At 34.8% G+C, this 14,686-nt stretch overlaps 2 protein-coding genes across 2 annotated transcripts; both read right to left on the reverse strand.

The window, feature by feature from the left end:
• Nucleotides 1–553: 553 nt before the first annotated feature.
• On the reverse strand, nucleotides 554–6,498 carry LOC107646175 (mitochondrial import inner membrane translocase subunit TIM44-2). The gene is made up of 14 exons (XM_016350375.3): nucleotides 6,262–6,498; nucleotides 6,001–6,107; nucleotides 5,438–5,521; nucleotides 5,223–5,298; nucleotides 4,829–4,873; nucleotides 4,346–4,747; nucleotides 4,185–4,253; nucleotides 3,874–3,938; nucleotides 3,663–3,731; nucleotides 3,493–3,565; nucleotides 2,598–2,702; nucleotides 1,731–1,802; nucleotides 1,552–1,614; nucleotides 554–873 (listed from the first exon to the last, which is right to left on the reverse strand). Exons 1-14 carry the CDS (start codon nucleotides 6,334–6,336, stop codon nucleotides 742–744), a joined length of 1,437 nt encoding a protein of 478 aa, XP_016205861.1. The 5' UTR covers nucleotides 6,337–6,498; the 3' UTR covers nucleotides 554–741.
• Nucleotides 6,499–10,313: 3,815 nt separating this feature from the next.
• On the reverse strand, nucleotides 10,314–11,253 carry LOC107648086 (uncharacterized). The gene is made up of 2 exons (XM_016352095.3): nucleotides 11,012–11,253; nucleotides 10,314–10,940 (listed from the first exon to the last, which is right to left on the reverse strand). The coding sequence occupies exons 1-2, from the start codon at nucleotides 11,134–11,136 to the stop codon at nucleotides 10,616–10,618; spliced, it is 450 nt and encodes a 149-aa protein (XP_016207581.1). The 5' UTR covers nucleotides 11,137–11,253; the 3' UTR covers nucleotides 10,314–10,615.
• Between the last annotated feature and the right edge of the window lie 3,433 nt (nucleotides 11,254–14,686).

Below are 14,686 nucleotides of genomic sequence, written 5' to 3' on the forward strand. Positions count from 1 at the left end.
CCCCCATCCCCTCAAGTTAAACACACAAACTCTTGCACCATCACCACTACCTTTGCCTCGCCCTCACCTCTTTGTTCGCCTTTGGCTCGCCATCTGCTCTCCACCTCAATCTCGTCTTCCTCTTTTGTGCTTGCCTTCACCTCTGCCTCGCCTTCCTCTCTCGACACCTCTACATCTGTTATTGCTCCCTGCTCTTCAATCGGCTCTCCATGTCTCACATCTCATTTCCTTCTCTCCATCTCGAGATTTGTTGACTTTTTATTAATTATAAAAGTTCTTTGCTGGTGAAGGCAAGTGGTGGTAGTGGAGTGGGGCAAAAGATGTGGTGTTGGGGGGCACGGCCGGACGGGGACATGAGGTGAGAATAAAGTAGCATAGGGATGATGGGTTAGGATAATCACTGGGGTTGGATTTTGAGATTGGAAATTTGAGTCTGAAATTAAGAGTTTTGAAACATTGAGTGTATAAGAAATTTTAAAAACTTATTAAATATATTAGAAAAATTGAAACAAATTGAACATCAAAACTATTTTTTAGATTTTTAGAATGCATGAAGACAAAAAATAGACTTTACCTTTTTTTTTCTTATTTTGTGAAAAGAATATATAATACTTGTTAACAATAGTAACATTTCAACGGATACAACCCGTGCGCACATGGGGTACTCTGCAAGTTGGCTCAACGCCTCAACCATACAAAAACTTTAAAAGGCAGCAAAAATGTGAAAAGCTACAGCTACCACTAAATGAGGGTTTGCATGCCTTGCTGTTGCATCTCTCTTAGTCTCCACATTAGGTAGATACCATCTTCTCCACCTTCATCTTGCTCCATTTGTTGCAAAGCCCAAGCATTTATTACAGTGTGGATCGTGTCCTATTAAACAGACGGAAGTGTAAAACATAGTTAACCACCTGACAAGCAATGTTTCATTCACTAGCAAAAGAGGAAAACTGTTATACATAAATGTCGCACATAATGTTAGCCTCATCAGGAAAACCAACAGAAAAGACCCTCAACGCCCCCACACAGATTCATGTAAACTAGATTTGTATGATTATTAAAAGGGAAAAGAAGCCAAACACGGGCAAACCGCAATGTAACATAATTTTATTTCTTTGGATAAAGTATATTTTTTTGTCCCTAACGTTTGTGATTTTCTTCAAAAATACCCTTGAAGTTTAATTGTATTCGATGTTGTCCCTAACATTTTCGATTTGTATCCAAATTACCCTTGGATGTTAGCTCCATTTGAAATGTTGGGGATAAAATTGAAAATGTTTAGGAATATTTTTTAAACAAATCGAAAACGTTAATGACAAAATTGAATAAATCGAAAACGTTAAGGACAAAATTGAATAAAATTAAACGTTAGGGGTATTTTTGAAAAAAAATACAAACCTTAGGGACAAAAAGTATACTATCCTATTTCTTTTTACTGATTTTGATATCATCAGTGTTGATATATTTAAGAAGACCAGCAGCATCTCCACATTGTAGCTACTGAAATACAATTAATTTTTGTTTATTAAAGGAAAAAAAAAACACATTTACCTTGCCTCCCTCTGTAATTGCTCCATTCCTGTCTCGGACACAATAGATTTGCTGTGTTTGAAACTGAAAAACATTGAACAAATAATCAGAATAACATCATCTCTGCAGAATAAGAATAAATTGACAAAAAAAATTTATAAGATATGATGATTACATGCGGAAAAGGATCAGCTACATACCGTTACAATGATTACTGGAGATGATCCCATCATCTTTGTCTCTCTATACTCTACATCAGATACATGCAGGATCTGCAGGGAGAGTTAAATTTAAAATAAAATACCACACCCTAATAGGGACAAGCACCTTAAACAAGCCCAGGCTGTGGAATAACTATCAAAAGATCACACAAAATAAAATACATAACTATAATCTTAATGTGATTTGTGAAGATGCCGTCGCTTGCAAATTTTGAGATAACAGGAGAGTGCTGTAAATGCTTAATTTAGACAACCTAATCAATGAGAAATATTTAACACAGAATTGCACCATTTGAGTAATACTATAATGTGACCAGAGAAAACCCAGTAATCACATTTCATTTTTATGATTGAAGTGAAGATGTGATAAAATAGAAATAACTAAGAACTTATTAAGGGATGGAAAAATAGAAACTGTCCGATAAGACAAGACGGACACAACTTTACATAGATCTAAGGAAAGTGCTGCTTCTTTAAACTTTACTCCCAACACATTCAGCTGTACCTATTAGTTACTTATATATGAAGGAAGCAAGGCAACCTATGTCAAAGACACGTAATTTACCTACTTCATCAGAATCTTTGCTCAAGCAAATTGTGTTTAAAGTAATTTCAACAGAGGAACTTTATTATTCACTTAACCTTACAAAATAATTTGTAAGACTTAACCCTACCAAATTTACACAACATTGAAGAAAAAAAAATGAAAGGCAAAGACCTTTCTTATTAGGAAAAAAGAGACAAACACTTTAGCAACCCCAACATGGTACAATCAATTTCATATTGAATAAGAAATGCAATTGAAAAGAAAGCAATAAGAAATTTTCAAGAAATCTGCAAACTTACCTTGTTATCAAAGAAGATACCATGGCTTTGGTAGGCAGTGTGCTCTGCTTTGCAACGTTCAATCAGCTCAGGGCTACAGTACTTCTTCAGGGTTTCAACATCTCCCTATACCATAGCATATATAATTAAAATCTGACTTGGAAACCATTAATGCTTCCACCTTCTTCCCCTTCTTTAGCCAAATTCTCCAGCATAAATAATTGCTTAGAACTTTACTTTCTAAATCAGTGAGATTCAAATCCTCAAATTGGATACAACAATTGTTTTTTCTTTTTCAAGATATTCTTCGAACATATCAAGATTTAACAAAGGTTTACGTTCTTGAAACCCACTACATAAAAGACCATCAATAAACCACATGTCACACCACAGGAAACATTTTTCTTTTCAGAAAATTACTAATAGAGAGGGCTCGTAACGAATGGTTGAAGATTACTACTAAGGTAACACAAATAATAAGTAAGAAATTTATACACTGTCCAATTATCTATAACCTACGACTCAAATCTCAAACTCCAACACAGAATTGTTTCTCTGACCATCATGTCCAATACAATGAATTCTCATCTTCATCCTGTATTCCCTTTCTTACGATTGATGCCAAGGAAGCAATTGAGCACATGGCTTGGAACAAAGAATATTCATTTAAGTTACAAAGAGGATACTGAAGATTGGTTTTAAAAGAAAATTGCATGATAAGTGATGAGCTGAAAAAGTGACAGCTGTTGCTTATTAGAATGTGATAGCAAATAGGTAAAGCACCATTCCAAGTCTTAAGCATAGAATCTTAAACATAGATTTATCTTGTGCAAAACAAGGAACCATTGACGTGCATTACACATAAAATATAATACATTTCCAACATTCTGGCTCAACCTTAGCAGTTAGCACTAACCTTGATATAAGCATTGAGAACCGGTTTTATTGCCTCCTGCACTTCCTCCATAAATTCGGGTAAGGAAAAATACCTAACTCAGGTAATCAAAATAAAAGAAAGAGATGTCAAGGTATATAAAAATCAAATTTAAGCCCAAGAGAAAAAAAACAAATGGCATGAGGGCCTACGGATCCCGTTGACGTATTTCCTTGTTTGAGAGCGCAACATCTGACTCTTGAAACAAACCATCATTGATACTGTAAAATGAGAATGGAAAATTATGGCAATATACTAAAACTAGATAGACTTACTATAACCAGACAAATGCACTATGCATTACTATTTACAGAAAAATGTCACTTGGTAATAAAAAGAAAATGTAGAGAAACTAAGATATACTCCTGTATTTTATGAATAATGCGGCTGTCGCTGGTTTCATATCGTTCCCGCAGGTCCTCTACTATCTGTCAATTAGACATGTGAAATATGAACCCTATATAAGATGAGTTTTAAGTCAAAATTTTGCAGGACACCAGCAATTATGGGTGCAATCATAGCCAAATGCAGAACTCATTATAAAACAAAGTGACAGGTTAAAAAATTAACTGGTAGAATAAAGAAACCTAGTTCTTGCGAGAGAGAGAGAGAGAGAGAGAGAGAGAGAGAGAGAGAGAGAGAGAGAGAGAGAGAGAGAGAGGTGTGAAACATACCTCTTGGCCCTTTGTCTTCACTGGGTCACTATATTTAATGAATCGCTTGGATACAGGATGGGCTTTAACCTAAAGGAGTATGTAGAAAAAATAACTTAATAATGGAGAAGCTTCGAAGACTATCCAAATATCAAAATCACAAGAATTTTTAACTGAGTTACCTTGTCCTTGAACTCATCAAACTTCTTACTCCACCAAGATTGCTTAGAAGGCACAACAACAAGTTCTGTTCTTTCACTTCTTTCCCCAGGCGATGCAAAAGGAACACGCCTTCTCTTGGTTGAATTACTACTCAGCTCTTCTCTTACAACGTCATAACCTTTCTTGGCTATGTCTACGAGCTTTGCTTCCTTTAATTTTTGGAAAGCCGCAGAAACATTTGGGGGGATGGTTGACTTAAATTTGCCAAATGTAGAATCTGAAGAATTACTTGACCCAAAGGTTTTGCTTTGCTCTTCCTTAGGTGAGGCTTTTGAACCTTGATTTGCATTATCATTTTGCTCCGCTGAAGAACTAGTTGATCCAGAAGAATCCTGCTTTCCAATCCCAAAAGTCTCTTTCACCTAATGTACACATAAATAAGATCAATAATCCCTCAATCGTAAATCACATTTATGAGTGTATTTGTAAATCATGAAACAAACCTCCTCAGTTGCCACTGAAATCTTCTCTTTTACATTGGAAGAAACCTGAACAAGGATAATTATTAATCAAATTCCAGGTAATATATCAGGTTATTCAGAGCAGATCAAGGGGATCATCAGTTCCCAACCAGATGTGTAAAATAATTGATTTGGAAGCATCAAAAGTTTTTGCTGCACAAGATAACCAGCAAAGAATTTGGGCAACGACAGCAGTACTATGCCCAATAACAGCACCATTTTGAACCATTAAATACTTCAATTTGCATCCAGATCAGTGTAGGGTCATTTAAAAGCTTTTCTATATTACACGCTACAGTGCATTTTTGTTCTATAGTAGGGTTAGCCTGGCGTTTTTCCAATATTTCCAATAATGAAAGACGGCCATAAACTGTACCTTCTTTGCAGCAGCTTCAGCTTCAGTCCACACTCCATCCACCTTTTTGTACAGCTGCTCAGTTTTCTGCTTTGTTCTGCGTTCACCATTTCATCATCTCAGGCCCTCCATTGAAGTTCCGAGCAAGCCTTGACATACAAGGGTATGTCTCAACCTATTAATAACTAAATTCGAAGCTTATTATTACATTATGGCGACCGCAACGCTAAACTTACCTTTCTTTCAACTCTTCTTTTACCCCTTTCAGCTCGCCCGCTTTTTGCTTCAACTCCTTAACAGACTGCTGGAATTCTGGGTTTCTAGAATTGTCAAACAAACAAAACATATGCAGCAAGTAGTAAGACTCATGAGTGCAATGAAAGGCAACCTCAGAAAAATCAAGAGAACATGATATACAAGCACGGCAATGAGCCCATGAAATGCAGAAACAGGCATTTCAAACTCAAGCTATGTTGTCTCCAACTATGAGCAATCTTGCTATTCTTTCCGTTTGTTTCAGGAAGATGATTTATATGCCTAGTCTAGTAGTCTTCATATTCACACCATATGCATATCAGCAGCAGCAACTAGTAAAAGTAATAACACTTAAGAGTTAACTTAATCATAAACTCAACTTGTTAAACTCGCTTTAAGAACCTAAACTCGCAAGGAATTGATAACCTAGAATAGATTTTCATTTCGGGAACTATCAAGAATCAATCTCCCAAGGTTCCAATTTGATTACAAGAGGAAAATGCAGAAAGCAAGTAGATGAAGTGTGGTGGGAAAAGAACAATACCTCTCAGCTTCACCTTTAATTTTCTTAGATAACCCATCGAAGAAACTGTACCTACGAACATTCTCACCCCTCTCTGCCAAAAGCAGACGCAACCTCGCACTCGAACCCTGTCGTGCCCCCAAAAAATAAATAAATAAATAAATACACAAATAAATAAAAATAAACAAATTACAGCTAAAACCTCAGTAACAAAAAAAGAATAAAAGAAACGAATTTTGGATTAAAAAAAAGGAAAAAGAAGAATGAAAGGTAATAAAGAACCTGGTTTGGTGTGAATGGAAGAAAAAGTGATCGCTTGGAGAGTAACAAATCACGTAGCAGCTTTCTGCTTGCCATTGGACTTGGTAATTTTATTTAGTTTTCTGGTTGTTTGGAGTGTTGTTCGGAGCTGCAGTTGCGTATTGTAGAATGAACGAAGGAATGAAGTTCTTGGGGAAAAAGAAAAGAAAATGGGGGAGATTGGAGGCGAAAGAAACACGTAAGATTCTCTCTGTTCTTGTTATGGGCTTAGGGTTACTGCGTTTAATTTCATCCCAATTTGGAGAGGCCCAACCCTCAACCCTGTTTTAAAAATATCTTTGTCCTTAGTATACCAAAAACAAGTTTATCTTGTCCTAATTATTAATGAATTAGACCATGAATTATGCCCATGGAGATTGTAAAATGTTCAGTTGGAATGGGATGGTACATATTTCTTTAGTGACTTGTTACAGTCTTTTTGGCATATAAGTTTATACAAGTTAACCCTAACTTAATAAAATTCACTTTTATAATGCAAGAAAGAAGAAGAAGAATTTTGAATTATACAAAACTTATCAATACACATACACCAAAAATTTTTAAACAATATAATATAAATGACTTGTATAAACTTGTATGTGTAAATAATTTGTATGTGAAGAATAATTCATTTCTTTATCTTCTTCAATGGTTTCCAATTTTAATCTTTGATATTAAATAACTGATAATTAGATTCATATCTTTAAAAAATTCTAGAATAAATAAACAAAAATATAAAAATTACAAAAAAGACAAAAATATATTCAAAATATTAGAAAATAATACGATAAATTCTATAGATTATTTTCACAAGTTAAAATTGCTCTAATTGTAGACGCAATAAAAGATTAAGAGACAAAAATAAATTGGAAATAATCTTTTGAATTGTTGTATAGCAAACTATTTTATAATAATTTGATTATACTTTTTATCCCTTGTATACTCTTTTGTATTTACTTTTGTCCATTTACTCAAAATTCTAATACCAAAACATAATTATTGTAAATTTGCCTGAGAATATAAGATATTTTAATTGTAATCATTGAAATGGTAAATGATAAAAGGAAAAAAGAATTTATTGTACATTAACATTTAATCAGAATTAGTCCTCCAATTTGAAACTCGATTAAGTTATCATTGATGAATTGTATTGCATAAATTCACACAATATGAATCATACATATCTTGCATAATTTTACAAGTCGATAGATACAAAAAGATTTTAATAAAAAAACAGAAGTTAACAATATATGTGTATACCGTGGTATTTAGTATTTAACTGATTATTTTAGTTAAAGACAAGTTAAAAGAGAATCCGCCCCAGCATTCAAGAAAATACTTTATTTTCAAAGCCATAACTCATTAAGAAAAGAAAAACTGTATGGAATCCAGAGCTGATTAGCCAAAAAATAAATAATTTAATTAATTTATAATTATATTTAATTAATTTTATTTATTTTTAATTTATAATATTTGATATTAATTATTTTTCATCTCAAATTAAAATTTTGAATGATACGTTGAAGAAATAGAGGTAGGAATCACGAAACTTCTAACTAGGAGTGCACATGGGCCGGGTGAAGCTGGGTTTGATGTGACCCAGATCCGACCCGAAATATACACCGGGTCTATTTATTAGACCCGAACCCGGCCCTAGACCCGATGAAACCAATACACTTTCGGGCCACAATTATACCGGGTAAAAATCGGGTGAAAACCGGGTGAAAACCGGGTGAAAACCGGGCCGTTAACATTACATTACGTTGATACCTTCTTGTAAGCTAGCATGTAAAAATATCCAAATTTTCAAGACTCCAACCATTATTTAACATGGTAAAATTCACTTAGAAAAATATAACAAGAACCAACCATTCTTCAAAATTAAAGCATAACCACAATCAATACTAAAGTATAACCACAATCAATACTAATATTGTCTAATAATACCAAATATTTAAATCAATACAAATAACACAATATTATGCATTAGTCTAAAGTCTTATGCATTCTAAACATAAAACATTAACTTATAGTTTTATAATGACTAATAATACAAAATATTAAGATTTACAATACTTAAATTCCACATAAGAATAGTCATGATCCATCACTAATAACACAAAATATTAATTGTGTATGATGACCGGGTCACCGGGCCGACTTCGGGTGACCCGAGCTATGGCCCGGACCCGACCCGAAATAATGACCGGGTCTATCTTTGAGACCCTTACCCGGCCCTAAACCCGATGAAATCACACCAAATTAGCCCCAAAAGTGTTCGGGACCGGGTCGGGCCTTTGGGCCGGGCCGGGTCTGTGCACCCCTACTTCTAACAATTCCGATTCTTAGTATATAAAAAAATTTATAAAATATATAAAAGAACATCTATTTAGTATGAAAAAGAAATATTCTGATACTTAGTAGAAGAAACATCCTAATACCTAGCATCAACACAATTTTAAATACATTTGGCTGGTTTTTGACTGGTACCCTCTTGATCCCTAGCATTATTGTTAAGAAAATAACACACTTTACAGATTTGCTTTCGTAGCAGATAAATTTGTTATCTATAAAATGAGAAAATAAATTAGGAATTTATGAAAATAAGAAAATAAGTTATCTATAAATTTGTTAGAGCAATGTTTATGAGCAACCTATCTAGTACCTTTGCTAAATGAAATTAGGAGTTAGAACAAAGCCAATGGACAAAAAGTTTGATGCTAAACAGTTTGTAAGAGCATATAAAACCAATCATTTCTCATCGAAGCCACTTTCAAGAACATCCGTTCAATCTCATACGATTTGGTTACGGTATCGAAATCTTTTCGACATGATGATCAATTAGTGCTATGGCAATGGCGGGCTACGAGAACATCCCAATCGTTGTGACACAGACAGGGTGGCCAAGTAGCAGCACCACCACGAACTAGGTGGAGGCGAATCTAGAGTTAAGGGTATATGTGGTTAGAGAAATTATAAATAATTTTTAGAAATTTTAAATTTGAAATATCATATTTTTATATTTGGTTCAAAGTTTGAAATTTAATTCCAAAAAATTAAAATATTATCATTTTAATTTTCAACTTCCTTTGAGTATATTTAATTTTCATGAGAATGGAATCTAAATAATAAAAAAAAAAGTTTAGGGAGCCAGCACTTTTTTAACAATCTGGCTAGTACTTATCCATAAAAAAAAAAGTAAGTAATCTCTCACAGTTGGATATAATCTCACACCACTAAAAATATTATTGATGGCCAATTGATGATTACAAAACATAAAACTTACTAATTCCCTAATACTACTCATAATAAAATAATACTTAAACTACACACACCCTAAAAAGTTTAGTGAAGCATTTGAAATTGGAAATTGGGACGCCATTGTTGAAGGATGGTGTGAAGGAAGTTTATGTCTACAAGATATTTGATAAAAAGGAGGAACCACTGACCACCACAACTTCTTCACGTTCTTGGGGTGTTCACTGTCAATTAAACGTGCCATAGCTCTCAGGCAATGAAAATTGAGAAAAGGACCAACTAGAGTCATGCCTTCAAATTTCAAGATACAATTTAGATTATTTAAAAATTAAAAGGCTAAGGGTCTGTTTAGAAATTTTAAAAGTAATTTTTTTAAATTTTTTATTTATAAAAAGTAGTAGTATTAATGTTTGCTGTAATTTTTAAAATTAAATTGCAACTTTCTAAGAAACTATTTAAAAGTTTATAGAAAAGTTAAAAAAAATGACTTTTCTCGTAATATTACTATTTTTTATCACATTTCTATAAAATAAGCACTTTTAAAACTAAAAACTCAAACACAAAATAACTTATTTATAAGCTACTTTTAATATAGTCATTTATTGTTTAAGTTATTTTTTTAGAAGTAGCTTAATTAAACTATTTTCCCAAACTTGACCTAAATTAAATTAAATTGGAGATCCAATTTCAGTGTATTAACTCTTGACTCTAATTTGTAATTTTGTATGGTAGGCAAGCAAAAATGGTCTACTTAATGCGTTGCAAGCCAATTACTATTGAGCAAAATAAAGGAAGCCACATTCAAATTCAAATAAAGATCAGTCCAAGAGTGCAGTAAATATAATACAATCAGCACTAAGTGCAGTCACATATATAGCATATCAATATCAATTAGATACATGTGTTCCCCCATTTTATCTTCCAAAATCACACGAAGACAGAAGTGATTTCAGGTCAATTAACGGAATCCAAGCAAAACGAGTAAGGTAAATTGGTAGTGTAATAATCAGGCATTACCTAATATAAAGTCCTAACAAGTCAAATTAATAAGGCTATGTATAGAATATAGATTAATTAATTAGGAGCAAGCGTGGTTAGCGAGGGAGAATTGGTTGGCTTGGGAAGAAGCAGCGGCTTGAGATACCAAAGCTTGAATGAGAAGAGTCTTGACCTGCCAAGGACGGTAAGGAAAACCTTCCCTGGCGTAAGAGTTCAAAAGTGCCGCAGTACCTTCCTTCAATAACCCTCCGAAGGGGTTATCCTCCTCGTCATTCCTCATCGTCGCTTCCACCAGCGTCAGATCCGATCTGTACCGTTCGTACACCCTCGACCCGAACACCTTTCTCACCGTTGATGTCTCCGGGACCATCCTAGGCCACGCCTCTCTCTTCCCACTCCAATACCTACAACACGCGGTACAAAAACATCTAACTATTCATACAACTCATTCAAGTCCAATTGTTAATTATCTTACCGTGGAGTGCATCTTCCGGTGGTGCGGGTGTACACAAAGCCAGGGACGCGGGAAGAAGAAGTAGGCAATGAAAGGAGACAAATGAGAAGAGGGATTGTGAGGAAGGCCATTATTCTTGTCTTCATCTTCGTTGCAAGTGCTGATTTTGAGTGCAGAGTTGAGTGCTAGAGATTTCTTGTTGATTTGGCTTTGTACTGGTTTGAACTTTGAACGTTGCTCCTGCACTGCACTCTTCTGTTGTCTCTTGTCTGTCTCTTCTTTATGTGGGACTCACGTGATTTTATTTTATTTTTCTTTCATTTTTGGACTAATAATTGTAGAATCTTTGGACCAAGGCCCAATCTTGTGTAACTCATGATCCAAAGAAGTAGCCCAATTTAGGGGTTTTGGACTTCTATTCGATTAGATCTGTGTTTCTTTTGTGAATAGTCAACTTGTCTGTGAAATATTGGTTAATTGTCATTTTTGTTCCAGAATAATTTTTTAATCAAACTAATCCATAAAAAATTTAAAAATTAAAATCAATTGCATTTGTCTTTCTGCCTCTAGGCTGCATTTGTTTTTAAGAACATGACAAAATACTGAAAACAGGACAGGACAAGACACTGATGGACAGAAATATAAAATTTTGTATTCTTATATTCTGTTTAGTGATAAACTAGAATAAATTATGAAAATTTAATTTATTCTCATTTTTTTTCATTCAAAAATTTTGAGATGAAAAATATAACAAAAAAATATAATTATAAAAAATTAACGAGAATAATGAAAAAAAAATAAAAAATAAGTTGTGTCCGTTGTTAGTGTCTCCGTGTCCTTCCTATTAGGATGGACACAAAATACACTAATTCAGTATCTCTGGACACATTGTCTCTGTCCACGTCTCCTCTGCCAAACACAATTTTGTGTCTCAGTGTCTTTGTCTCAATGTCCTGTCTCTCTATAAATAAACGCAGCCTAAATTAACAATTTCTATTAATGATTATCTATATGGAACATCAACTGACACATTAATTGACAGCTATATGTCCAAATGAAAATTAATAAGATGTGTTTATTATCTAAGGTTAAAATAGTTTCTCTCTCATTTGTATAAATCCTAGCTCCAAAAATACACATAGATATTTATCCATCTTGTTGAGTGTTGTTGTAGTGAGGCACTGCCATTACCGGGTTTAGGGGCCATGATGCAGAGCCTAGTGAAGGTTTTAGTGGTGGGTTATCGTTGTAATCACTGGGTAGCTTTGGATCAAGCTCCTCCAAGCGAGGAAGGAAGATGAGCATAGATAGATCTATTTTGTTGGCTGAAACCTATGATTAAAAAATTCGAGAACCCAAAAATTTAAACAGGTTGTTTCATATTTGTCAAAGATACCGAGTGAGTTTAAATTGATATGAACAATTATTTCTTTTAACTCCGTCACCATTCATATGGAATTCACTTTTGTTGTTTAACATATGTAGAAAAGTAGCCATTACAACTATTTTAAGTGGATTGATAATGAATATGAAGTAGTTGAAGTTATAAATAATGGGACATTGAGAGTAACTATGAAAATTGGAAAGTGAACTTAAGATGGAGAATAGGTAATTTGGATGCTAAAGTCAGAATACTTAAAATGTTGATTATTTTTATATTTGCTGGAGTAATAGTGGTTATTTTAGTAGTTGAAATACTTTGTATGTCATGTTTGGTATAGTAGGAAATTTACATTTGCGTTGATGGTGTGATTGGTATATGGTTTAAAATTGTGAGGTTATTATTTTGAGTGATCCAGCTTAAAGTATTATTAACATTTAATAAATGTGTTTAAAAATTTTTTCTTGTTCATTATCTGACTAATTTATCAATCATGACAACCTAGTTTTTGACCCTTTAAGCAAATGTTGCACAACCTGTAGCTATTGACATGATAAATAAATGTAGACAAGTAAATAAAATTGTACACTTAAATATTTTAAGAATAAATTTAATTAAAATATTATTTGAAAATAAAAATGACAATTGGCTAATTTTTTAGAAATTAATTTGACCATTAATTTATATATTTTTTTAATATATTGTCAAAAACTGAAATTGATGGAAACAAATTATAAATTTCTTTAACAAGCACAATTGTTAGGTAGATTAGGTGATCAGCATTTTTTTTATATTTATCTTGAAATGGAGTTGTTCATACCCTGATCCAACACTAAGGTCCAGATAAACCAAAAAGGCCCAATCTAATGATTGGCCTTCGCGACCAACCGACCTCCTTATAAGAGGTCAGATTGAATACAGACTCCATTCCAAAGAAGTCGGGGTCAAAGGATAGCTAGTAGATAATACTTATTCAAATAAGTAATTGCTTTTAAAATCTCTCAACCCACTTCCAGGAGCTATATCTTAACTTTCCTAAGATAAAAGGACAGTTACCCACCTCAAAAGGTGGAACTATTCCAACAGTGGTTATTGGTTCACCACTATAAATATACTGACACCCCTCAGATATTTCTAAGTTCTAATACTCTCTAAACCTGCTTACCTCTTTGCTAACTTAGGCATCGGAGTGTCTTTGCAGGTACCACACCCCATTCCTTCATACACACAAGTCGGACGGCAGCTCCCAGGCGCAAAACCAAGTCGGAGACCACCTCCTTTTGACGTTTGGGTTAATCTTGCAAGTTCAGCCCATTAATCTCCAGTTACCCATCGTAACATTGGCACCGTTGCCGGGGACCGAAGAGATCAACCAATAATGGCGGACGATTTCAACAAAGATGAAAACACAGCGTCTGATTCTAAGCAAGAGAATCAGGACGCTGGTAATAACAACAAGGCACTTCAGGAGTAAAAGACCCAAAGGGAAACTCCTCTGAGAGGCGCGAACCAGAAAACGAAGGACAGCCCCATGCGACCGACTTCATGGGATTGTTCCATGGCCATTAGGGACACCTGGAGCAGCTGGAGCAATAGTTGGGACGACAGCGAGAGGCAGAGAGGAATTTGAGAAGCGAGATCGAGCGACGAAAGGAGCTTGAAGAAAAGCTCCTAAGACTAAAGTCCGCTCTCCGAGGTCGAAACTCTCGCAGTGACCGAGAATACTCTCCCTTGGGAGGAGAAGACCCGTTCATTGAGGACATAATGAGGGCAAAAGTTTCAAGAAATTTCAAAAGCCCTAATATGGACCTCTACGATGGAACTACTGACCCAAAGCATCACTTAAGCAATTTTAAAAGTTGGATGTATTTGGCCGACGCTTCTGATGCTACTAGATGCAAGGCTTTTCCGACGACCTTGACGAAAGTAGCGATGAAGTGGTTCGATAGCCTCCCCCCAAGGTCGGTCACCAGCTTCGACGACCTCTCGCGGAAGTTTCTGATGCGATTCTCTATCTAAAAGGACAAAGTAAAGCACGCACCGAACCTCCTGGGAGTAAAACAGGAGGTCGGAGAACCTCTGAGGGACTACATGGAGAGGTTCAACAAAGCATGTTTGGAAATTCAAGACCTGCCCACGGAGGCAGTGATTATGGGCCTAGTAAATGGACTTCGAGAAAGTCCCTTCTCCCAGTCCATCTCGAAAAGGCACCCGACTTTATTAAGTGATGTACAGGAAAGAGTCGAGAAGTACATCAACATGGAAGAAAATGCTAGGCTGAGAGAACCAAGCTGGTGACCTGGGCACTTTCACTC

Source organism: Arachis ipaensis, chromosome B6 (assembly GCF_059453495.1).
Source record: "Arachis ipaensis isolate K30076 ecotype BB chromosome B6, ASM5945349v1, whole genome shotgun sequence".
Taxonomy (NCBI): Eukaryota; Viridiplantae; Streptophyta; class Magnoliopsida; order Fabales; family Fabaceae; genus Arachis; species Arachis ipaensis.

Coding starts and splice junctions, on each gene's coding strand:
- LOC107646175 (XM_016350375.3), bottom strand. CDS start 6,336: ATGGCAAGCAGAAAGCTGCTACGTGATTTGTTACTCTCCAAGCGATCA. Junction 3,732..3,873: donor ATTATTCATAAAATACAGGA/GTATATCTTAGT, acceptor CTCATTTTACAG/TATCAATGATGGTTTGTTTC. Junction 3,566..3,662: donor GAAATACGTCAACGGGATCC/GTAGGCCCTCAT, acceptor TACCTGAGTTAG/GTATTTTTCCTTACCCGAAT.
- LOC107648086 (XM_016352095.3), bottom strand. CDS start 11,136: ATGAAGACAAGAATAATGGCCTTCCTCACAATCCCTCTTCTCATTTGT. Junction 10,941..11,011: donor ACCGGAAGATGCACTCCACG/GTAAGATAATTA, acceptor CGCGTGTTGTAG/GTATTGGAGTGGGAAGAGAG.